The sequence below is a fragment of the Saccopteryx bilineata genome, chromosome X (assembly GCF_036850765.1).
Source record: "Saccopteryx bilineata isolate mSacBil1 chromosome X, mSacBil1_pri_phased_curated, whole genome shotgun sequence".
NCBI lineage: Eukaryota > Metazoa > Chordata > Mammalia > Chiroptera > Emballonuridae > Saccopteryx > Saccopteryx bilineata.
This window is the reverse complement of record NC_089502.1, coordinates 55515428-55541533: the sequence shown is the minus strand read 5'-3', so window position 1 is coordinate 55541533 and position 26106 is coordinate 55515428. Positions and strand designations below refer to the sequence as shown.

General features: G+C 39.2%; 1 protein-coding gene across 3 annotated transcripts in view; it reads right to left on the bottom strand.

Annotated features, from left to right (window-relative positions):
• The window catches only part of DIAPH2 (diaphanous related formin 2), a 1004885-nt gene that overhangs the window by 333553 nt on the left and 645226 nt on the right, over window positions 1-26106 (bottom strand). For all 3 annotated transcript variants that reach the window (XM_066248744.1, XM_066248745.1, XM_066248746.1), the window contains one exon: window positions 22870-22994. In XM_066248744.1, the coding sequence (XP_066104841.1) occupies window positions 22870-22994 (125 nt within the window). The remainder of the gene's footprint in view (window positions 1-22869; window positions 22995-26106) is intronic.

Genomic DNA, 26106 nt, shown 5'->3' with positions numbered 1-26106 from the left:
ATCTCTCTTTATCAGCTTCAAATGTCATCTACATGCTCATGGCTCCTACATCTTTTTCTTCAGCCTGGTTCTTTCCCTCTAGTCGAAGCTCAAATTTTCAACTCCCCCAGGCTGTCCATCTCTAATTGGATGCCGAACGATGTCTCAAATGCAGCGGACCTGAAACCAGACATGTGATTCACCACGGTCAGAAACACCCACCTTCCTCTGCAGTCTTCCCGGTGTCCGGAGCTGTCATTCTTCTCTTCTCCATCCTCAAAAGGCTTTCCATCATTCACCAAAGTCTTCACAACTTCACTCTCATACTTGATCCCTTTATCACTTCCTGCCTCGGGCACGGCACACCAACCGCACCGGCCTTCTGCTGCTCCTTAGAGCATACACAACTAATTGTTCCCTCTGAATGGCAAGCTTTTCCCTCAGTTCTTCACACAAATCAGGTCCTCCATTCAGATCTCTGTTTAAATGTTAAGCCCTCGGAGAGGTCCTTCCCAGACCCATTTCATTTGTCTTTTTGAAAAAAAAAAAAGCATCATCATTCTTTTTCTTCTTCTTTTTTTCAAATGAGAGGAGGGGAGACAGAGAGACAGTCTCCCGCATGCGCCTGACTGGGATCCACCCAGCAACCCATCTAGAGTTGATGCCCAGCCCATCTGGAGCCATGATTGCAACCAAACTATTTTTAGTACCTGAGTCAGTGGCTCCAGGGAGCCATTCTTAGGACCCCAGGCCCATATGCTAGAACCAACTGAGCCATGGCTGCAGGAGGGGAAGAGCAAGTGGGGGAAGTGGTGGGGTGGAGAAGCAGAAGAGTGCTTCTTCTGTGTTCCTTGACTGCAAATCAAACCCCGGATTTCCACATGCCAGGCTGATGCTCTACCACTGAGTCAACTGGCCAGAGCCCCATTATCATTCTTAATCCTTGGCCCATCTTTAATTGTCTTATCATTCATCCATGTCTGGTATTATACTATCAATTTAAATATTTGCTAAATAGTTAGATGAATTTGCTACCAGAGTAGGAACAACCAGTAAGAATACTGTTACAGTATTATAGTATCAACACCCGTAAAATGAATCAGGGAGAAAATTAATTCAACATTGTTCCATTTAATGTTTGAGTGAAAAAAGGATGGATACACTACACTGAATTAGGAAGATAAAAACTTAGAGCCGAAAGGGACCAGCAAGATTACCTAATACAATCCTTTTGTACTTAAATATTTATTTGTATAATGGGAAATTATCATTTCATTTCCCTGAATTTCTGGGCTCAGGCTAATTTATTAAAAGCTAATACTTTTATTTCCTCTAGTGGGAATGAGTATTAACACACTTTATTTTTAATAATGTTAAGATTTAAATGCAAAGCAATGACTTACAGAAGAGGAAACCAGGTAACAATCATTCATAAGTGCAAAGAGTCTTGGATCAATGTTAGTTTACTAGCCTAAGCACATCATGGCCTTTTACGTTATGAAAAACAGAAATAACAACATATAAAAGATATGCAGAAAATTAAGAAGAAAAAGACACAAAGAAAAACAAATAGTGAGGCTTATGTCCCCTGTGTATTGTGACTAAGTGAATAAAATTACAGAAATCTCCCTTTAATTAACATATCAATAATGTTAATCTCACCACTCTTGGTATTTCATGCACAGAAGCATGCAAGTGCAAACATGCACACCCAAATCAAAAGAACTGCCAGGTATTTATGAACTTGCAATTCAAAGGTATGACCTCGCAATCCAAACTAGATCTTTTGGTATTAAAACAACCCACCACTATAACACCTAAACTTCCTGCAGGAAGAAGGGTTTCCTCTGTAGGACTAACCCATGGCAGCTCTATTTCATTTTTATTTGAAAATACTGATCCAATGTTTTTATAGCTCTTGATTAAGCTGTTTAAATTAAAAAAAAGTAAATGTTGGAAGAAGAAACCACTGTAGTTAAGCACTATGTAAACGAGTAATAGGTAAATCTCTAATGGTTTGAAAGTTCAGTTGGATAAATATCTAAATCTATTCGAACCTCTTTAGCTGAAAAATTCCAGCTCCCACAAGGTTAGTAGAGCTTTACGTTTTCAGCTGAATCTGACAAAGCTTTTCAAAAATACCCACATTCAATCCCTAGCCAATAGTAAAAGCTACTTTGGGGGGAAAAAAAGTAAAAGAGTTTTTGTAACATAAAATGTCGTATTTGGTTCCATTTTACAGATTTCTAATTTCAATTTTAAAAACTCCATTAAAGGTGCAAATGCAATAATATCAGGGACAAAATATATCTACATTGGATTTGCAACTACACATATCACCAGGGTGCCAAACTGTAAAAAACAAAACAAAACAAAACAAACAAACAGAGACAAAGTCAGAGAGAGGGAAAGATAGGGACAGACAGACAGGAAGGGAGAGAGATGAGAAGCATCAATTCTTCATTGCAGCTTTTTAGTTGTTCAGTGATTGCTTTCTCATATGTCCCTTGACCCGGGGGGCTACAGCAGAGCCAGTGACTTCTGGCTCAAGCCAGCAGCCATGGAGTCATGTCTAGTATCCCACGCTCAAGCCAGTAAACCCTCGCTCAAGGAGGTGAGCCTCTGCTCAAGCCAGATGAGCCCACACTCAAGCTGGCGACCTCGGTGTTTTGAATCTGTTTCATTCGTGCCCCGGTCCAATGCTCTATCCACTGTGCCACCGCCTGGTCAGGTATAAAATTTTTAACATCTACAGACAAATGGGCAGAAGTAAACATTTATCTGCACATCTTCCTTGAATTCTTGTCCATCCTTGACATTCAGCTCAAGCATTACTTTCTCAGGAGAGCCCTGCATAAGTAGGTTGTCAATTGGCACAGCATTAAAATTTCTTCCCCGTCACTTGCCACAATCACTGGTGGCGTTGTTTGATGTCTAACTATTCCATCAGACTTAGACCTCCCTGAAGGTACGCATTATCAGGGGTAGTCAACCTTTTTATACCTACCGCCCACTTTTGTATCTCTGTTAGGAGTAAAATTTTCTAACCACCCACCGGTTCCACAGTAATGGTGATTTATAAAGTAGGGAAGTAACTTTACTTTATAAAATTTATAAAGCAGAGTTACAGCAAGTTAAAGCATATAATAATAATTACTTACCAAGTACTTTATGTCGGATTTTCACTAAGTTTGGCAGAATAAGTCTTTATAAAACAACTTACTATAGTTAAATCTGTCTTTTTATTTATACTTTGGTTGCTCCACTACCACGTACCATGAAAGCTGGAATGCCCACCAGTGGGTGGTAGGGACCAGGTTGACTACCACTGCATTAGATCATGACATTTTTGCTTGCCACCATATTCCAAATACTTAACACGATGTCTGGTGCATAGTAAGAATTACAAAATAAAATTCATGGAATGGATGAATCTTAAAAAGATTAGTCCCTGGCTAGTGGGCTCAGTGGTACAGTGCTGACTTGGGTTCTGGATGTCCTAAGTTTGATTCCTGGTCAGGGCACACAGGAGAAACAATTATCTAATTCTTCACCCCTCTCCTTTCCTTTCTCTGCCCCTCTCTCCCTCTATCTATCTCTCTCTCTCTTCCTCTCTTGCAGCCATGGCTCAATTGGTTCGAGTGAGTTGAACCTGGGTGCTGAGTTTAGCACCTGGACTTCCATCTCAGGTGCTAAAAATAGCTCAGTTGCCAAACAACAGCCCCAAGATGGGCAGAGCATGGACAGTAGGGGGCTTGCCAGGTCCATCCCCATCAGGGTGCATGTGGGAGTCTGTCTCTCTGTTTCCTCTCATCTTATTTAAAACAAACAAACAAAAAAAACCATAAAGACATCAACTAGGGCAAGACTAAAGTGCATAACATAGCTTTTGTTATGGAACATTTTGGAGGAGACTTTCTAAGATAAAGGAGCTTTTAAACTGAAATATACTATACATATATTCTAATACTAATATGTTACAAACCCAAATGATAGGACAATTTTAAATGCATTATAAAGAAAAAATAATAATCTGGCCTGTCAGAGTCACTTAGGTGCATGTTTGAATGCACAAACACACATGCACATGCATGCACACATACACCTTATATTGTAAACAATTCTGACTTTACTCCTTCCTCGGCTCAGTAGTTGGTAGGTGACAAGTACCACCCCTTACAGGCAGATACTATGGGGTTGTTGGAAGCAGGAAGAGGAAGGAGAACAAGAATTATTTCCCTTTTAGTTCTTTACAATCCACCAAATACTGTCCAAAGTCTTTAGACCAGTGCTCTTGATATTTGCCATTTGGTTTCTTACTTTTTCCTAGTAATAACTTTCATTATCCCAGCCAAAAGGGCTACTTGACGTTCTTTAAACATTTTTTACCTTTACTAATTGCGTCTCTGTGTTTGTTCTGTAACTCTCCATAAAATCTTGCCCTGAGTTTTCAGTAAGCAGTGATGTACTTCCATGCTGAACTACAACTAAGATGATGTGGACACTATGCCAGGGGTCTCAAACTCAACTTAGCATGTGGGCCGCAGAGCAAGATCACAGCCGTTCGCGGGCCGCACTAGGTCTACAAAAGGCAACTGTTACGCAACACTTTTCTCACTGCAGTTGAAAACAAAAAAAAAAATCAGTACAACAAGCACAATCGTACATGCAGTTTACTCAGTGTCACAAAACGACCAGAAACTGTAGTTCGCATCACAACTGCTGTTAACTAAGCTAATATCTAGCTAGGATGCTAGAGAAATGAAAAATACAAGTAGGCCCTAGGCTTACTTAATTTTATCCAAAATATTTTGAACTTCGTGGATTAGTCTGCGGGCCGTACAAAATTGTTCGGCGGGCCGCATGCGGCCCTCGGGCCGCGAGTTTGAGACCCCTGCTCTATGCAAACCAAAAACTTCTATGAATGTTACTATTTTACAGAATGAATTTTCCATCATCTATATGGCATTTATTATACCTATATAGTTTTATAGTTATGTGGGTATATTGGTGTTTCTGTTTACAAACTTACATGGTTCTAAAATGAAAGGTCCGTGTCTTATTCATTTTCTGTCAACCACACAGTCCCAACCTTTGTTCACAAGGCACATCCACACATTAAAAGAATGACTAAAGAGATATATGAGTAAAGGGGAGATACTACTTAGAGCAGAGGGCAAACTCTACGTGTCAATTATGCATGGATTTCTGAGTTTTGAAGCTGGATAAGTAGAAAACACATAGGAGATCATATGGCATCTCAAATCCTATAACCAATTATATTATTTTTAACATGCACTGTGAATTTAAAGTATTTAATTCTATGATGAGAATCACTGAACAAAATAAAGTTTACTAATAAAATAAGCTTGTTTGGAAATATAAAACAGCTACAATGTCTAGTTGGATCACTTCAAATCTTAAAATCTGATTCTCCTTCAACCTAATTCTAAAATATCTGCATATAGTCCAGTCTGGGCAAGTTATTAGAATGCAAAGTCATTTTAATATTTATCTAACCAGACATAATTAGTGAGTGGTTTTGGGGATATTTGCTTAAATAAAGACATTAAGTGAATTTCAAAGTCAGACAGATTCACATTTTGGAAAACCTAGGAGAGGATGTGTCAAAGTATTTTGAGCTACCACCTCTATAAAATATTCTAATATCCTTGAAATAAAATGCCAAGAGAGAGCAAATTGTGCCTTCATTCGTTCACCAGCCCTGTGCTGAGCCCGACTATGTACCAGGTCCTGGAGGTACAATGGATGACCACCGCCAGCTCACACAGCAAACTTCCCTCCACACAGATAGGCGATGGTTCAGCAAAGGTCAATCTTAGCTCCTCCACAAAGTTGCTGCAAACCACTTCCCCTACCTGGATAACCCTTAACGCTTTTTATAACCAAGGCCACACAATTGAGCTTTCCTTTTAGTGACTTCTCATAGGCACAATCTTGAATAAATGTTAAGGTTCTTTAAAACAAAAGAATATTTGGTGCTTCATTTTATTTTATTTTATTTTATTTATCTATTTAAAGACAGAGAGGGAGAGAGAGGGAGGGGCAGGGACAAACAGACAGGAAGGGAATGAGTTGAGAAATATCAACTCATAGTTGTGGCACCTTATTTGTTCACTGAGTGCTTTCTCATATGTGCCTTGACCCAGGGGGCTAGAGCAGAGCGAGTGACACCTTGTTCAAGCCAGCAATGTTGGGCTTCAAGCCAGTGACTTTTGAGCTCAAGCCAGCAATGATGGGGTCATGTCTACGGTCCCCACCACATACTTAAGTTGGCGACCGTGGGGTTTCGAGCCTGGGTCCTTAGTGTCCAGGCTGATGCTCTATCCACTGCGCCACTGGCTGGTAAGACTTGGTGCTTTATTTAAATGCTTCAATCCCATGGTAACTAGTATAGGCCTAGATTCTGCAGTAGCTACTTAATAAATATATGCTGAGGGACTGAAAAAAATGCAGAAATAAATTTAGTTTTGAACCTAGAGAAACTGTTGGTGTAGCCAGTTCCTAATTATCTGTGCTAAGGGAAATAGCTAATGCAAAACAAAGGATAATATACAAGTCATTTCCATTGGGCTCTGGAATGCATTTCCACATTTAACTTTTCATTTGAGTCTCTTGCTCAGTTGGAGAATATATTTCGAACAAGATAAGGAAGTTGCAAAGTTAATTCCCGACTGTGGTCAATACCAGAATGAAAGAGAGGGAGCATTTTAGCCTATGCTGTACTCGCTCAGTAAGGAAATCATCTCCTATTGTTGGTTGCTGTCTTCTCTCTGTCAGTTCACCTCCCTGACATTCCTTCTTCCTTCTCAGAAGCAGGAAACATATGTTAATCTTACTTTATAGGTGTCCTAGTGTTCACAATATCAGCTTTCATGGAGTATGCAATTATCTTCAAATTCCATTTGTTGTTTCTTTCTCTTTTCTACTGAAGTGAAAAAGCCAAGGATTTGTTTAATACCAAACATCTGGATACTCCTGGAATAATGAGGTATAAACATCCTGCTTCCGCCATAGGCATTTACTACATTTTAAAGCATGTGCTGTTTCATTTCAGTCTAAAAAAATTTTAAACTTAGAATTTAGATTTAAAAAAAGAATTAACTTAGATAAAAGAAAATGGAGGACAAAAGCAGGTCATGGATGTTTATAAAGAATATATTAGTTGGGAGATATTATTTCCCATTTAACGTGTTCAAAGTCATTATTATACCTAGTCCTAATAACAACATATGTGAGGTAGGAAAGACAAGTATTGTTGACCCTTGAACAACACGGATTTGAACTGCACCATCTATTTATATGCAATCTTGCTACAATAAGTATAAACTTGGCGCTCAGCATCCCTGGTTTTTATATTCATGGATTCAACCAACCAGATATGGAAAACAGGATTTTGGATTCGATCCTCAGCTGGGAATCCAAGATGCGGAGGACTGATTGTAAGGATTGTCCAATGACATTTTACATAAAAGTGTTTTAGCATCTGCAGATTGTAGTATCAGTGGGAAGGTCCTGGAGCTAATCCCTGAGGACACTGAGGGATGATTGAGTTTTGGGAGAGTCAAAAGTTACACACAAATTTTTGGCTGTGCAGAGGTCAGTGTCACTAACCACTGCATTGTTTGGGAGTCAACAGTATTGCTTTTTCATTTTCACAAGATGAGAAACAGCATCTTCCCTGGGTTCACAGAGACCAAGGCTAGAACTTAGGTCTATTGATACTCAATCCAAATGATCTTTCTATTCAAATGGACTAATAAAATACTTTGAATTTGTATAGAACACTAAAGTTCAAAAGTACTTCTGGATAAATGGCTCAAATAAAGTGGAGTGAGCACTTCCCAACAGTGCAGAATGAAGTAGGATGGGTCACTTTAAGTTTTATTTTTGTTTTTCTTGTGACAGAGACAGAGAGAGGGACAGATGGGGATAGATAGACAGAAAGGGAAAGAGATGAGAGGCATCAATTCTTCGTTGCAGCACCTTAGTTGTTCATTGATTGCTTTCTCATATGTGCCTTGACCAGGGGGCTACAGTAGAGCGAGTTAACCCTTGCTCAAGCCAGCAACTTTGGGCTCAAGCTGGTGAGCCTTGCTCAAATCAGATGAGCCTGTGCTCAAGCTGGCAACCTGTGGGTTTCAAACCTGGGTCCTCTGTGTCCCAGTCCAATGCTTTATCCACTGCACCACTGCCTGGTCAGGCTCACCTTAAGTTTTAAGTCGAATCCACAACAAAACAATTTAGAGATAAGTAATTAAACAGAGTAGCTGGGTACAAATTTGAAAATGCCTTTTATTAAGTGTTTGTTTTTCATTAGGTAAAGAAGAGTTGATTCCTTCATCCCTTGGAAAAATTTTCAATGCAGTTACTCATGCCTTTATTACCCAAACAACATCAATTGATGGCTGGGTCCTATTCCCCTTCTTATGATAATATTTCTTTTTTTTTTTCCAAGTAAGAGGAGAGGAGATAGAGAGACAGACTCCTATATATTCCCCAACCAGAATCCACCAGGCAACTCCCATTTAGGGCTGATGCTCTACCCACCTGGGGCCATGCTCACAACTAAGCTATTTTTAGTGCCTGAGGCAGAAGATCCATGGAGCCATCTTTAGCATCCAGGGCAGATGCACTCAAACCAATCAAGCCATGGCTAGAGGAAGGGGGGAGGGAAGAGAGAGAGAGTGAAAGAGAGAGAGGGAGAAGGGGAAAGGGAGGGGTGGAGAAGCAAATGGTCACTTCTCATGTGTGCCCTGAACAGGAATCAAACTTGAGACGTTCACAAGGTGGTCCAACACTCTATCACTGAGCCAACTGGCCAGGGAACTCACAATGATCTTGAAAAAGCTTTTCTATTGTTCTTTTTCCTTTTTTCCTTTCCTTTTCTCCTTCCCTCCCTCCCTCCTTCCCTCCCTCCCTCCCTCCCTCTCTCCCTCCCTCCCTTCCTTCCTCCCTTCCTCCCTTCCTTCCTTCCTTCCTCCCTTCCTCCTTCTTCCCTCTCTCCCTCCCTCTCTCCTTCCCTCCCTCCCTTCTTCATTCCTTTGTAATTTTCTGTTCTTACCATTGGTGAATGCCTTAGCTTGAAAAAAGTAGCTGAGATGTAATTATCTTAAGTTGATACTATTTTTAAGGTTGTCTTATGAAGGTTTATGTGCCTGTGTGTGTGTGTGAATTCACTATTCAAGTTCAGTTGGATAATGTCAGTGATGTTTATTATACATTTCCTCTCACTTCAAACTTCACTCATGAATTGAAACAATATAATAGGTTATTATCCTGTTTTACCTTTGCAACACAAAGGAAGGTGACATGACATGATTATTAAAAATAAAGACTTATGTTCTTTTCTCATACTTAAAGAAAAAACTTTTTTCATTCTGCACCTTATAAAAGCAAATTGACTTCTATATCTTAAAAGTATAAAAGCAGAAGAAAAAACAGGAAGTTTCCATGAAAAGCTGTTTACCTCCCTGGCCAGTTGGCTCAGTGGTAGAGCGTCGGCCTGGTGTGCAGAAGTCCCGGGTTCGATTCCCGGCCAGGGCACACAGGAGAAGCGCCCATCTGCTTCTCCACCCCTCCCCCTCTCCTTCCTCTCTGTCTCTCTCTTCCCCTCCCGCAGCGAGGCTCCATTGGAGCAAAGAAGGCCCGGGCACTGGGGATGGCTCCTTGGCCTCTGCCCCAGGTGCTAGAGTGGCTCTGGTCACAGCAGAGCGATACCCCGGAGGGGCAGAGCGTCGCCCCCTGGTGGGCGTGCCGGGTGGATCCCGGTCGGGCACATGCAGGAGTCTGTCTGACTGTCTCTCCCTGTTTCCAGCTTCAGAAAAATACAAAAAAATAAAAAAATAAAAAAAAAAGAAAAGTTGTTTACCTGCTATAATTTCATAAGCTGTATCTCCAAAAGATTTGAACTAGAAATAACTAAGCAGGCTTCTATTATAGAAAAAGATACTGATATACTTTCTACAAAATGGACATAGTGCATGATTTAAATTTTGCTGCAAGAGTATATTACGTGACTAGTTATACTAACATCATTATCATTGCCTATAAACTGTGTGTATTTAACATACCATGAATGTCCTTCATAATTGAAAACAAAATGAGTTTGAGTGAATTTCAAATCAGAGCAAAAGGAAACAAACTCAGATTTCTCAATAAGATACTCAATTTATGCTCTTGCAGATACCAAAATGGCTTTAAATTAGATCTATATATAGATATGTGTATATGCTATGGACATATGGATACACAAAAAACATAACCATATTGGGTCATTTATTTTTTCAAGCTTTTTTTATTTCTACCATTTCTACTCAATATAAATAAATCCCAGAAGTTTTTAATACTTAAAACTAAGCTTCTGGTGGGAAAGATGAGAACTTGTCAGTTTGGGGGTTCATTAGCTCTTTCCAACAAACTGCCCCATTTTATGTCATGAATATGACTTTCCAATGAGACTCTGGAGGGCAGAAAGGGTCTATGTCCCTTTTACCCGAGCAATATAACCTCTTCTCGCCACTAGCATCCTGCATCAAATGTCTATCAATTCCCTAAACAAAGTTTGAAAAATAGAGCTCATAGTCTATATAATTTCAGGCTGAAGTTCAAACAAGCAAGACTTCAAATAGAAAAATATTATGCTGATGGATCCTAAAAAAATCTACGCTCCTTCAGACAGTTTCTTGGAATGTAATTTCTATCTAAAGATTTCTATGTAAGTGATAATCCGTAATAAATACCTGCATTTTATTTTATTTTTTTATTTTTGTTCTGTTGTGTCTAATTTGCTAATGTTTTACTTAGTATGTTTCATTTCCCTGAAGAGGTACAACTGGTGTGCATGTGCACTTTTGTGTGTATGAACATGGAGCATGTGTACACAGTTACCAGCCATGTCAGGCTTTAGTAGTTGGGGTTACAGTAGTTTCCCAACATGGATCGTTTAGTTTTCAATTTTTTTTTCCCAGAGCTCTGAAACATTTTATATTGCACGGGAATGAACTGTTCCTTCAAAATCATCAGCAAAATTGCTTAGCCATAGAATCTTTGCTTTTGAAGGTATAATACATTTTAAAATTTATTTATTTTTCCTTTTTACTGAATTTATTAGGGTGACACTAGTTCACATAGTTAAGTAATTTTCAGGCACCCAGTTCTACAACACATCTCTGGATACCATACTGTGTGTTTGCCCCCCCCAAGTCAAGTCTCCATCCATCACTGTTTCTGCCCCCCATTCCTCTTTATGCCTCCCCCACTAGCCCTGCCTTCAAATACTTGCATTTTAAAAACCAAAACATAAGAAAGGATTAACATTGGAAATATGTTAGACCTTTTTTTTGTGACAAACTGAAATTATGCCAGGACAACAGAGAGCTAATGTTTTCTCTTTACTTGCAAAAAATGTTGCTTAACATTAATTATTCTACAATGAACTCTAACCTATTTAAATAAACATTCACAACAACTTTCTAAAAAGCATTGTTCTGTGTTTGTTGTAGAGTGCTCAAAGATGACTAAGACTCTCTATCTCAAAAGATTTTATAACCCCGTGTGCAAAACAGATATGCACACAAGCAGAGTATAGGCAACTATGCAAGTACAATAATCAAAGTATTAAAATATTAGGAGAACACAGGGGACAGGGAAATTAATTTTGATTGCTATGATTAGGAAAGGCTTTCTGGAGGAGATGGTATAAGTGAGCAGCTAATTTTAAAATTAGCTTACAAACCTTTCAAAAATGGACAATTTCTCCCTTTGAAGGAGATTGGAAAGGAAGCGATAAGTGGGTTCACAGTGAGCAAATGTGGGATTCACCCCAGATTTGTGAAGCTTTCGGACCTCAGAAGCAGCATGATACCATGCCTACAAACACATGACCTGGAGTCTGAAGGACCAACACCTCAATCATGCCCCTTGTAGGGGCTCAGAACAGACCTCTCCAAAAGGTGCCACTTTGGCATGGGAATATTCTGAGCTGCAGTCTTATGAGATACTTTTATCATTTCCTTAAAGAATTTATATTGGGGACCTTGCCCATAAAAGGAGTTAACAGAAGAAAGAATTTATTGGCCCTGGCCAGTTGGGTCAGTGGTATAGTGTTGCCCACTGTATAATTGTCCTGGGTTTGATTCTAGGTCAGGGCACACAGAAGAGGTGACCATCTGCTTTTCCACCCCTCCCTCTCCCCCTTTGTCTCTCTCTTCCCTCCCACAATTACAGCTCAATTGTTTCCAGCGCATTGGCCCCAGGCGCTGAGGATGGCTCTGTGGTACCTCCAACTAAGGTGCTAAAAATAGCTTGGTTGCAAGCATGGCCTAAGATGGCAGAGCATCAGCCCCAGAGGGGGGTTGCCAGGTGGATCCCAGTTGGGGAGCATGCAGGAGTCTATCTCTCCTCCTCTCACTTGGAAAAGAAGAAGGAAAAAATATTTTATTATGACCTAACTATAGGGCAAGGACAACTAATTCCTTAAACCTCTGAGTGGTACAAACATTCATGTATGTCCTTGTGCCTCCTGACCATCCAGATAACAAAAATGTTTCTTTTAAAAATGTGTAAGGCAACATTAAGAAAAGGCAAATGCATGTTCTCGTTTACATAAATTGGCTATGAAACAAACATGATTTTAAGTTAATAAAACTGTAACTGCAACTAATTTTATTTTTTGAAAAAAAATTCCTGGGGGGTCAGGAAGCATGAAAAAAAACTCACTACTTCAAGGGTCAATATGTGCTTTTCTTTCTTTCTTTCTTTCTTTTTTTTGTATTTTTCTGAAGCTGGAAACAGGGAGGCAGTCAGACAGACTCCCACATGTACCCGATCAGGATCCACCAGGCATGCTCACCAGGGGGTGATGCTCTGCCCATCTGGGGCGTCGCTCTGTTGTAACCAGAGCCATTCTAGCACCTGAGGCAGAGGCCTCAGAGCCATCCTCAGCACCTGGGCCAACTTTGCTCCAATGGAGCCTTGGCTGCGGGAGGGGAAGAGAGAGACAGAAAGGAAGGAGAGGGGGAGGGGTGGAGAAGCAGATGGGTGCTTCTCCTGTGTGCCCTGGCTGGGAATCGAACCCGGGACTCCTGCACACCAGGCCGACGCTCTACCACTGAGCCAACCGGCCAGGGCCTAATATGTGCTTTTCTTATCATCCTGCAATGACCTTCCTGCCCTGAAGCCTCCATGTGTACTGTATCTCAGAATGTCATCTTATTTCCTTTTCCCTTTCTGTCTGACTCTGGAGTGGGTGGGATTCCCGTGTGGGTCCTTATTACATTTTCTTATTTTCCCTTGGCAGTCTGTGTCACATAGATTTAATTATTAGACCAGCCAAAGGAACCGTGAGACCAGGGAGGAAAAGTTTCTTCTTCCCCCACACCCTCTTTAACCAGACTTATTATCAGTATGTAAGTGATCTCATATATGTGGTTGAACTATAAACATTTGAAGCCTCAATATTAGCATATTTAAAATGGGCTTAAAAATAGTGCCTACTGCCATGGCTGGTTGGCTCAGTGGTAGAGTGTTCTCCTGGCGTGTGGAAGTCCCAGGATCGATTCCCAGACACAGCACAGAGGAGAAGTGCCTATCTATTTTTCCACACTTCCTCCTCTCCTTTCTATCTCTCTCTTCCCCTCCCACAGCCAAGGCTCCACTGGAGCAAAGTTGGCCCAGATGCTGAGGATGACTTCATGGCCTCCACCTCAGGCACGAAAATAATGGTTCCAGTTGCAAGGGAGCAATAATCAGATGGGCAGAGCATCGTCCCTGGTAGGCTTGCCGGGTGGATCCCTGTAGAGCTCATGCGGGAATCTGTCTTTCTACCTTCCCGCTTCTCACTTTAGAAAAATAAACAGAAAAAAACTAGTGCCTAACTCATAAGATTGCTTTAAAAATCACTTGATATATATATATATATATATTTTTTTTTCTAGCACAATGGCTGGTACATGACATTCCATTAAACAGTTGCTATTAGTACTGTTTTATTATTTTTACTTTTATTATTATTATAAATGATTATACGTTCTATTTTAAATCAATGCACAAATAATTGAACAACAAAAAACTCCTAATACCATTATGAAGAGTACATATTTCAAAGAATGCTAACAATCTTCCTTTTATAAAAAAAGTATTTTACCCATGTGGTTTTCTAGAATATTTTGCTTTTCAGCGGGTGCACTATCCTCCATTACTGACCATGCCTGCTCTTTGTTTTTTCTTTGTTTTTGTTTTGCGTTTTTTGATCCTGAACCCTCTCTCCCTGAGCAGTCTCATTACAAAAAATGTTTGCTTTGAACTTCTTAATTTTTTAAGTTTGAGATCAGCTGACAATTGAAGGTAAGAAATTTCAAAAGGCAGAGCCAGTGAACTTCCCTGCAACTTAATCTGTGGTTCTTTTTTTTAAATTTATTTTCTGATTAATTTTAGAGAGACAGGGAGAGAAGGAAAGGGAGAGAGAGAGAGAAAAACATCTATCTGCTGTTCCACTTGTCTATGCATTCATTGGGTGATTCTTGTATGTGCCCTGACCAGGGACTGAACCCACAACCCTGGCATATTGGGATGATATTCTAACTCAGTTGTCCCCAACCTTTTTTGGACCACAGATCGGTTTAATATCAGAAAATATTTTCACAGACCGGCCTTTAGGGTGGGACGAATAAATGTATCATGTAACCGAGACAAGCGTCAAGAGTGAGTCTTAGACGGGTGTAACAGAGGGAATCTGGTCATTTTTAAAAAATAAAACATTGTTCGGACTTAAATATAAATAAAACGAAAATAATGTAAGTTATTTATTCTTTCTCTGAGGACTGGCACTGGCCCGCAGCTCCGGGGGTTGGGGGCCACTGCTCTAACTGATTGAGCAACCTGGCCAGTGCTCCATTTTTGTTAAGGAGCAAGCAAATAGCCTGGCTTAATACATTCATTTTTTAAAAAAAAAGATTTATTCTTTTTTTTTTATCTCCATTTCTTTTTTTTTTTTAGTTTTTTTAAACAGGGACAGAGAGAGAGTCAGATAGAGGGATAGATAGGGACAGACAGACAGGAACAGAGAGAAATGAGAAGCATCAATTATCATTTTTTCGTTGCCACACCGTAGTTGTTCATCGATTGCTTTCTCATATGTGCCATGACTGCAGGCCTTCAGCTGACTGAGTAACCCCCCGCTCGAGCCAGTGACCTTCGGTCCATGCTAGTGAGCTTTTTGCTCAAGCCAGATGAGCCCGCGCTCGAGCTGGCAATCCCGGGGTCTCGAACCTGGGTCCTTCCGCATCTCAGTTCGACGCTCTATTCACTGCGCCACCGCCTGGTCAGGCAGGATTTGTTCTTGAGGGCTCTTTTTTATTTCTTTTTTTGTCAATTTTATATGGCATTTACATTACAGAGTGAGGATCATCATCTTACTAAGAACTGTTAATGGCATGTACTCAAAGGTGATTAATGTTATTCCGGTTTAATAATATGTGAAATTTGTCTTCTATATAGAAATTATTCTCTTAATAAAGAATAGTGGGGAAAATAACATAATTGCTGCTCAGCACAGACCAAAAACCTGTTTTGACTTGTCTGGTAAGGACAATGTGCTTACTAGGTAACTAGATTTTTAACCACTTCAAATGCCTCTCCCTCCTACTAGGAGGAAATCCCAGGTGTTGATATTAGTTGACAGGGTGTTAATGTCATTAACATTCTGTCAGCTCTTCTTGTCAGTGTGTTAACTGGCACCCCAGCTGCTCAGTCACTCCCTGCCCTCCGGTTGGTGAAATGATTTAGCCAGCAGTCAATCAAAAAGCTAAGCTGATGCAGTATAGCAGACAGACCTGCCATTGACAAAAGTCTACCTGAGTAAACGTGGTAAGAAATTTGTCAACATGATATAAGCAGGAAGGTCAACATTGTGTTTAATGTGCTTTTTAGACAGTCTAAGATGTTAAGAATGGATCACAACAAATATTTAAAAGTCTAAGAAGCTCTCTTTTAACAGTGGTCTTTCCTGTCAGAAAAAGGGAGGAACAGTAAGCCAAAGTGATGTTTTGATTTAGAAGAAAGTGTGGACAAAAAGGAAGCCCCATGCTGAACCAGAAAAGCTCAGGTGAGCCCTGCACTATATGGCCTTGCAGACTCAGAGACCTACTATAACCACAAGGGATGGTCTGATATGAGGACTTTCTAACTAAAGGCTGTTCATGGCGGGTGGTCATGTCCTAGAGAGGTATTTTTCTCTAACAAAGGTAAGGGTTTACTTTAATCCAGCCTGTCTTTTTGTCTTTTGCATCTACAATGTGGTACCTGAAAACAGGTACCACATTGAAATGTAAGGATCATCTTCTTTTCCTCAGGGCAGGCACCTACCAGATCAGGAACTAAAAACCCCTCATTGTTGTAATTACCATGGTTTCTAAGTGTTAAGTATCGTATTCCTGCCTCCTATGTAAAGGAAGTTTCAGTATATAGTATACATTTTTACTTTTTATCCAATCCCAGAGATTTCCCTGCTTTGCTTTCTCCCACCTTCCAAAATATCACCAATCAATTTCATGTAACCCACTTATCTTCCCCTTTGTTTCTAATGTACAAAGTAAGTGGTAAAACCACCCTTTTCCAGAGCACTTTCTCAACTTCTTGAGACTGCTTCCTGGACTTGTCGACAGCTTGGCTCAAATAAACTTATAAGAAGTTCTTAAAGGTTTGGAAGTTTCTTGCATTGACAAAAGAAAGAAACACTCTCAAGACAAAAGCTGTAAACACTGGATTCCCAGAGAACAGCCTAAGAATCGTGAGTGGTCTATTGACTGTGCTCCCTCTCTAGTCTCTAAAGCATGGGTTATTTTTCAAAAATGTTAAATCAGATGGATTTTGTGTGATTCTCAACCTCACTCTACCAATGTTTGCAAACTCTGCCAAACACTAATACAGACTGCAGAATTCCTGGCAACCTTACAACATAAAAAGAGTTGACCCCTAGAAATTAATGAATGAAAAACAAACAGGCTATGGCAAATGACCTTATGAGCTGTTGAAGTTATCCTGATCCAACTTGGGCTCACTACCGTGACACCAGGATAGCTGTGGTTAATTTTATCATCATAGAAAATAATGAATAGAAACATTGATAAAGCTCAACTATATAAAATTGGGTAATGTCTGATATATCATATAAACAGTCAATGCATGAGAATGAATATCATCATTTTTATACTTGCTAAGAAAGAGTATGGATTCTATTTCAATATACTGCAGAGCTGAGCTATAAAACTTCCAAGACTATCATGATGAGCATATTAACATGGTTACTAAGAATTTTGCTTTTTTTAAAAATTAAGAAAACAGCAACAATTTCCTCACAAATTTTATGAAGATATGTTTACAACGTGCATTTGAATATATATAGGACTATTGTATCTATGATAGACCATCCCCTCTCATCCTAGAACTTCCCCCCTATGATCTAAAAGAGAATGTTCCCCATTTCTCTATGTTTTGTAGTCTTATACAATTACTTTTGCTTATTTTACTCTTTCCAACTATTTTTTTTAGTTGAAGGGGCTCAGAACAAGCACCTACAAGATGCACTACTTTGTCATTTTGACTATTTTGAGCTGAAGACAATAGAGACCCTGTGGGCTTACAAAAAACTTTGACCTTTCCCTTAAAGAATTTAAATTGGGTGTCCTGCCAGTGATAACTTTTTCTGACCTATACATAAGGAAAGGCAAACTTCTAATTACTAAACATCTGCTCTTCTTATCATTCTATGAATGACATTAGTCCTCTCTGAAGCCCCAGGGCATGTTAACCTTGCTCCTTGGCTCAACATGCCATACAGGGGGTCCTTGCCTTACAACACAGTTCCATTCTTATGACAGTGACTGTAAGGCCAGTAGCCATGGCCACCATCAAAGGCCCGTGCAGTTTCCCATTTGATTCGGACAGACGGTAATGAAACAACAGAGCCAAGAACTGGTGGGCCATTACATTCAATCCTAGCTCAAACCCGGCGGCCCAGAAAATACACACAGTGGAAAAAACACTTCCCTTTCCATTCAGGGCACTCAAAGCCACTGAGTATTCCTAGATTCAAAGGACCCACCAGCCTTATTCACCTCTGTTCCCTATCTCCTTCTCTTTGCACAAACTCCGCACAAACTGGCTTCTCCTTCAGCACTCCGCCATCTTGACTGCCTCTCCTCTGCAATGCTGATGTCAGGAACAGAAAGAAAGAGCCTCCACCCCCCTATACCTCCAGCCCTCGTCTGCCTTATCTTATAGTGTAGAAATTAAAGCCTTTAAGCCAATATACAAATAAGGAAGTCTCTGATACAAAGTCATTTATCTGAGGCATAAATGGGATTCCTCATAAGAATGCACCATCCCACATCATGCAACAGTTCAAGAGTGTGGGGAAAAGCTCAGTTTTGAGAAGATCTTAGTATTAAAAGGGTGGGAAAGGCTTAGTCTTAAAACCAAGCCATAGGCTATAAGGACTTTACCAGCCTATAGCCTGCCTCCCATACCCAATGCAAACTATAAGCGAGCAAACATATACATGATATTTACAAACTTATTTGACTAACAGTGATGAAACCCGAGTTTAGGTGTAAGTCAAAATACTACCTAGTCTAAGTCACTTACCTACCCTAGCACAGTTGTAAAATCATAATCTAGATCATAAAAACACAGCTAAGTCACAAGAAAAGGAAAAGGACATAAATATACAGTACCGGACACTAAACTGTAGTAACAAAAAAAAATTACAAAAAATGAGTGTAAAAAAAAGTACAATGCTAACAGTGTAAGCTGGAATGCACCTCAATTTTTTAAAGCTTTTATGAAAGTAAGCATAATGAACTCCAAACATCGTATGTCGAGACTGTCATAACCCAAGGAACCCATGTATATCCCTTCTGTTTCTAAACCTCTCATGTATGTGGGGTTCCCATATGTACGTATGAAATTAAATTTGGTTATTTTCTTTTGTTAATCTGTCTCATGTCGATTTTTTTTTAGACCATCTAGAAAAACCTAGAAGGGTAGAGTAAAATTTCTTCCTCCCCCACATTCAGAATAAACAAACAACTTGGGCCAGGGGAAGGGAGACGGAGGTGACGTGTTTCCTTCTAAAGCCACTAGCTATTTTGCAGGAGGCAGGAAACAGCCTGGGCCACTCCATTCATAGGGGAGGTTTCAATCTTTTGTTGGTCAACCTTTTTTTTTTTTTTTTTTTTTTTACATTTAGTTTATAAAGGTATGGATTATCCCATATTTCTTCTTTTTAACCTTGTGCTAAAGCAAATTGATTAGAAATTTTTAGATTCAATGCAGGATATTTTAGTAGACTACATACAATAATTACATGCAGCCAAAATGCTGAGATGGAGGGGAATTAAAATTTCTAGGTGTTTCGAACACATGGGCACTCGTCAAATGTGTTGTACCATTTTAATTTGGCTTGTTACTTATTGTGGCAAAGTTTCCTCTATTTTTTTTCATTTTCATTGGATTATCCCTTCTAAAAATGATTATATTTTACATACAAACTCTAAAAAAGAGACTCAATATTACTCAGGTTCCTGAGATTTTTATGAAGACCAATTTTATAAGCACAATTGACTACTGTTGAATATTATCCCTTTTGAGGTAGGTAGTAAGTACAAGTAAGAGCTTGGACATGATGATCTCCATTGTCCTGACTATAATATCCCATGATTCAACAAATACTCACTGCATGTTTACATTTTGCTAGGTGCTGCATATTGTGATGGGGATATAGAAATAAACCCACCAGACCTGACTAGGCCATGGCGCAGTGGATAGAGTGTTGACCTGGGACACTGAGAACCCCAGTTAGAAACCCTGAGGTCACTGGCTTGAGTAAGGGGTCACTGGCTCAGCTGGATCCCCCCTCCACTAAAGCACATATGAGATAGCAATCAATGAACAACTAAGGTGACACAACTATGAGTTGATGCTTCTCATCTCTCTCCCTTTCTGTCTGTCTGTCCCTGTCTCTATCTCTCCCTCTCACTTAAAAAAAAAGAAATGAACCCATCAGACATAATCTCAGCCATGGGGACAGTAAGATAGAGAAGTGTGGACATACCTGACTGGCTGCAGCTACAGGTCAAGTGTTCTATATTGTGCAATATTATAAGTGCTTAATCAACACTATTGAAAGAGTAAGACTACAGGACTTAGCCCAAATCAACCTGGAAATTTGGTGAGGATTACTTTTTTCTTTTTTTTTCTTTTTTTTTTTTTTTACAGAGTCAGGGATAGACAGGGACAGACAGACAGACAGGAACGGACAGAAATGAGAAGCATCAATCATCAGTTTTTCGCTGTGACACCTTAGTTGTTCATTGATTGTTTTCTCATATGTGCCTTGACCGTGGGCCTTCAGCAGACCAAGTAACCCCTTGCTTGAGCCAGCAACCTTGGGTCCAAGCTGGTGAGCTTTGCTCAAACCAGATGAGCTGGCGCTCAAGCTGGCGACCTTGGGGGTCTCGAACCTGGGTCCTCCGCATCCCAGACTGATGCTCTATCCACTGCGCCACCACCTGGTCAGGCTGTAGAATTCATTTTGTATGCTCTCTGGGCATCATGCCATTGTTGGTACTACAGCATGGATGCTTTCCTAAAAGCCCATAGGCATGGCAGCATTATTCAGTTTTTGAACTCACAGTGCTGATAAGGAGATTACCACTTAAGTAGGTTACTGTTACTCTCAAGGGAAGCTACTCCCATACTTGTGCTTGTAGTGTTTCAATTTAAAGGGCTAGTGACCTGAAGCCAAACAATTTATTGGCAGTGGACAGACACAGTGAAAGATCGTCCAATATGAAGAATCCTATGCTAGAAATAGTCATAGTTGTAATTTTAAAACAGAATCGAATATTCCCCAATAAAATATCCTGCTCTTTTGAATATGCCAGAACAATAGAAAAATATTAAGGCAACACCAAAATATATACTACATAGATAAATACGATGATTATGCATTTTGTTTGTCATTTTCTAGAAGTTCAACTCTCACAACGGCAGATCGTGGAGTCTTCCAAAGGAAGAATAATCTGAGCAATAGGTCAAATTATAATTCATTAATTCGGAGTTTCTGCCCAACACATCTCAATATTTTAACTTCTTCTCTAAAATACAATAAATGGCTGTATATTTTATTTCTTTTTTTAAAATATAATATGCAAATTTACAGCCCTATACATTTTAATATAGTTTTCAATCCCCTTGTAGACAAATAGTCACACTTTAGTGCCCCTTAAATGAAGAATAACCATTCATCTGAACTTACAAATACTCTGGATTTTCATTTGAAAGTACTTAATTACCTGCATAAAGAGAGAAATAAAATAAAGAGTCCAGGCCAAGTTCATGAGGGTTTGAAATTACTTTTCTTTTTCTAACTGAGCAACAAAGACTCCTCAATGGAATAAGCTGTTGTGTGGCCAGAAGCCAACAGCAGAAGAAAATGTTAAAAAGAACAAGGGGATCAGAAATTAAATTGAAATATATGATGTGAGAACCAAAATTAAAAGTTGAAAAATATAGGTGGTGTATTCAACCACAGGCCAATAGAACATATTTGAAAGAACAATCTAATCAGCAATAAACTTAAATCTTCACATTAAGTATCCCGATGTGAGCAGTTATGCAATCCAAGGTTCTCTTTAAGGATTTCCTACCTGCAAGCACAATATTCCTATTTCTGGAAGGACTCAGTATCACTGAAGGACTACACAAACAGTATTAATTCATGAACCAAAAAGCCAAGAACAACAATAACAAAAAATTTTCCCCATAAACCTAAATTACCATTCTAATAATTCACGTTCAGTACCTTGACTCACAAATTGGGCATGAAAAAAAGCACATCAGAGAAGAAAAAGGCAAGAGATTTAACCTTGAAACAAGGTGACTGCCAGAATTGTTGGAGGAATTACATATTATCAGATAAAGAATTTACAGTATTTATTCCCTCTAGAGATATAAAATAGTGAATCAATCTGAAGCTCAAGATATTTACTTAAACTCAGAGGAGGAGGATACAGCTTTAACTTTTGAAAACCAAATTAGGGTAAAAAAAAAAAAAAACAACCCAGCTCTAATGTAGGTTTATCTTTAGACACCAGATTTAACATTAAACAATTCAAGCTAAATGCTACTTCTGAAGTTCTCCTTTCATATATTTCTGTAATTTATATGGCTCTACCTTACAGAAAATGGAAGTTTACCACCATTTATTTATCAAGAAGTGCTTACGCTTGCACAGGCAGCTACTACAAGTTATTTAAATATATAATCGACGGATCAATTCATCTAGTCATCCATCCATGCATCCTTTTTATCTTTCACAATCCTTTTAGTCTACTGATATCAGTCATCCACCAACTGCCATTAAAAAGTCATACGTGCCCTCAGAAAAAACTTGCACACGTAACAACAACAAAAAAATCTCTGACCAAAACAAATTTTTTCCTGTTAATCATTTCCTTTAAGCAAATGGTTACATGAGGAGATTCTGTTTTGTTTTGTTGCAGGTCTAATCAAATCTCCTAAGACTTACCTTGCATATCTTGTAGGCCTTCAAATGAAATTCTTCTTTGAGAAATGGCACTGTTTTCTTTTGTAACTGTTCCCGTGGCTACTCGGCTTGGTTCAAAACATCATGAACTAAAATTTACGTTGCTAATATAAAAGCGGCCCATATACAAATTCAGACAGACACTGGGAATAGATTAAGTTTAGAGTTAACCAGGCCGTAAACACACACACACACACACACACACACACACACACACACACACACTAAAAAATAACCAAAATGTTTAAAATAAAGGATATCGTCATCTTTTCCACGAATTTATCATGCTGATCTTCCATTTGTGGGAACTTCTTGATGTCCCGTTCGAGATTAATGATTTGTTGTTCCATTGCTGAAAGATTGCTCTTGAGAATTTGAGCTGAAACTAAAGAACATAAAGAGCCTTTAGAACATTCTACCAGGTATTCCACAAAACGACTAAAACAGTATCAGTTAAAATATTTTTTTAATGTGGAAATGAGTTCTGTGAAATCAACTCACATTTTTCTGAATTACTGCTCATAAAAATTCTACTCTCCATGAAAGAAGGAATAATGTGTAATGTAATATACCGAATCATCAGGTTGAATACGAGAATGTCACCATTTTATTCAGCCATTATTTCAGATAAATCTATTCTGATTTAAATTTATTGATGGAATTCCTAATATTTCATTCTTTAAAATCTAATTAGAAGATTAAAGAGAAACTAAGGTTCAAAGAGATCCTATTTTATTAATGCATGTTCGTGGCTATAGAAATGATTTAAGGTTAAATTATATAAAAAGATCAAATATTTTCCTTTTAGTTTTATAAACCAGCATCTATGGTTCCATTTACTAGTATTTTTTATACATGTAGAGATGGGAAAAATAACTGTTGATACACAAAAGAGAATTTAGAGCAAAACCAGCAAACACACACGTGTACATGTGCCCACAGGCCTTCATCTTGCCTTCAAACACTAGCATCAGGACCTTTAATTACCCCTAACATCCTCTGCACTTTTCTTTCTCTCTCTTCATCGACAACCAGTAATTTTAAGTATCCTAATCACACTGCTCCTAAATAAACTTTCCAGATATTTAAAAAACAAATAAACAAACAAAACTAATACTCTTTTATAGATACACTATTACTGAATGACGACCAATTACTTATGTACACAGACACTTCTATCAATTATCAATGGGATTTGGCAGGGTTCTAGTTGAAAAGACAAAGTAAGTACTATATAAAAAACAAGAATTTGATAAGTAGCCTGTGACATTAGTCCTTAAATCCTGACCTCTGAAACTGTTCTTTTCATTAAAATACTGTAAAACAAATAGAAAAATAATTAAAATTATTTTCTGGCTCTGGCTGTTTGGGTCAGTGGTAGAATGGCAGCCTGGCCTGTGGATGTCCTGGGTTCGATTCCTGGTCAGGAATCACAGGAGAAGCTACCATCTGCTTATCCACCACTTCCCCTTGTGCTTCTCTCTCTCTCCCTTTCTCCTGCAGCCATGGCTCCATTGGAGAGAGTTGGCCCTGGGGCGCTGAGGATGACTCCATGGCCTCTGCGTCAAGCGCTAATAAAGAGTTTGGTTGCAGAGCAACAGAGCAACGGCCCAGATGGGCATAGCATCTCCCCCTAATGGGCTGGCCGGGTGGATCCTGGTCAGGTATATGGGAGAGTCTATCTCTGCCTCCCTCTCCTATCACTGCAAAAAGGGAAAAAAATATTTTCTAAGTAAACCTCAATCTCATTCTGAGGCATGTCAGAATTATAATGAAAAATTCAATGATAGTGACAAAATCAACCCCCAGGCAAATTCTGGCCAAACTCTCATGATACAAAATTCTCACACTGGCTGCATACCTTTAATGACTCGATGAGGAGAAATTGCCTTAAATATACATGGAAGTTCAAGAGATTGAAAAATCAAGCAGCAACACTAAAGACAATTTTTTTCTTATTAATCTGTCAGTTCAAATAGCACTGGTCATTTGTTTAGATCCGAAAAGCTTGGATCTAAATTTATTTACATTTGTTTTGATCTGAAAAGCTTGGAAATTATTCTTTATTGAAGAAGTCTAAGAGGGTTTTGTCTTGCCAAAAATTTGCTAATGGCTTAGCCATCACTTATTGCTGTATTTAAAAGATGAGTTTTCTGTGGAAGAAATTGTGCTCTCTGAATTTAAACTGAATATTTTTTTTTAGTTTGAATTTTTTGGTTTGATTCTTGCAGGTTTCTCCTTACTCATTTGCTTGATTGAAAAACCAAAGATATAAAATTGACAAGTTGTGGCCCTGGCCGGTTGGCTCAGTGGTAGAGCGTCGGCCTGGCGTGCGGAAGTCCCGGGTTCGATTCCCGGCCAGGGTACACAGGAGAAGTGCCCATCTGCTTCTCCACCCTTCCCCCTCTCCTTCCTCTCTGTCTCTCTCTTCCCCTCCTGCAGCCGAGGCTCCATTGGAGCAAAGATGGCCCGGGTGCTGGGGATGGCTCCTTGGCCTCTGCCCCAGGTGCTAGAGTGGCTCTGGTCACGGCAGAGCGACGCCCCGGAGGGGCAGAGCATCGCCCCCTGGTGGGCGGAGCTTCGCCCCCTGGAGGGCATGCCGGGTGGATCCCGGTTGGGCGCATGCGGGAGTCTGTCTGTCTCTCCCTGTTTCTAGCTTCAGAAAAATACCAAAAAAAAAAAAATTGACAATTTGTTTATGTCATGTAGGTTGAATGGAAGAAACAAACTCATGCTCACTTTCTGCACTTAACAAAATGTGCCCAAAGGCCGGGTTTAGGTCACAGCAATAATCCTCCCACAAAAAGCAGCAGTAACTAGTAGTAAAAGGGCATGAAGAAGAGGAGTCTTCTTTTGATTGTTCAACACAGAAACAGTCTGAGCAAGTTGCTATGCACACCAAAGTCTAGATATCTCAAATCACAGAGACAATATTTTAATCCAGTGAAATCGCTTTATACCCTAAGGTTCAATTCTAAATAAAACAGTACAGTCATCCCTTGCCATATCACGGTTCACTTTTTGCGGGCTCACCGTATTGTGGATTTTTAAATTTTACATATCTAATTTTGCATTGCAGATTTTTCGCTACTTCATGTGATTTTGCAGTATATAGATATTTTTATATACTTATTATATTAATTATTTTGCAGTAAAAGAAGCATTTTTCAAAAATAAATATTATTTTAAAATAAGCTAATTCATCATCATCTTCATCATTCAAGTGGTAGTATATTCACGGGTGAGTATCCATATAGAATTTTATATGTTCTTAAAATTACGTAGGTTTAAGAGTGTAGAAAGTGTTTAAGAACATAGGAAGTGTTTATAAGAGTGTGGAAAAGGTTAATAACAGTGTGAGAAAGGTTTATAAGAGTGTGTGGAGGGTTTATAAAGCCTTAAAAAAATATATATATATATAAATAATAAAATAAATATAAGGTTACTACTTTCAGGATTTTCACCTATTGTGGGGGGGTTCTGGAACCTAACCCCAT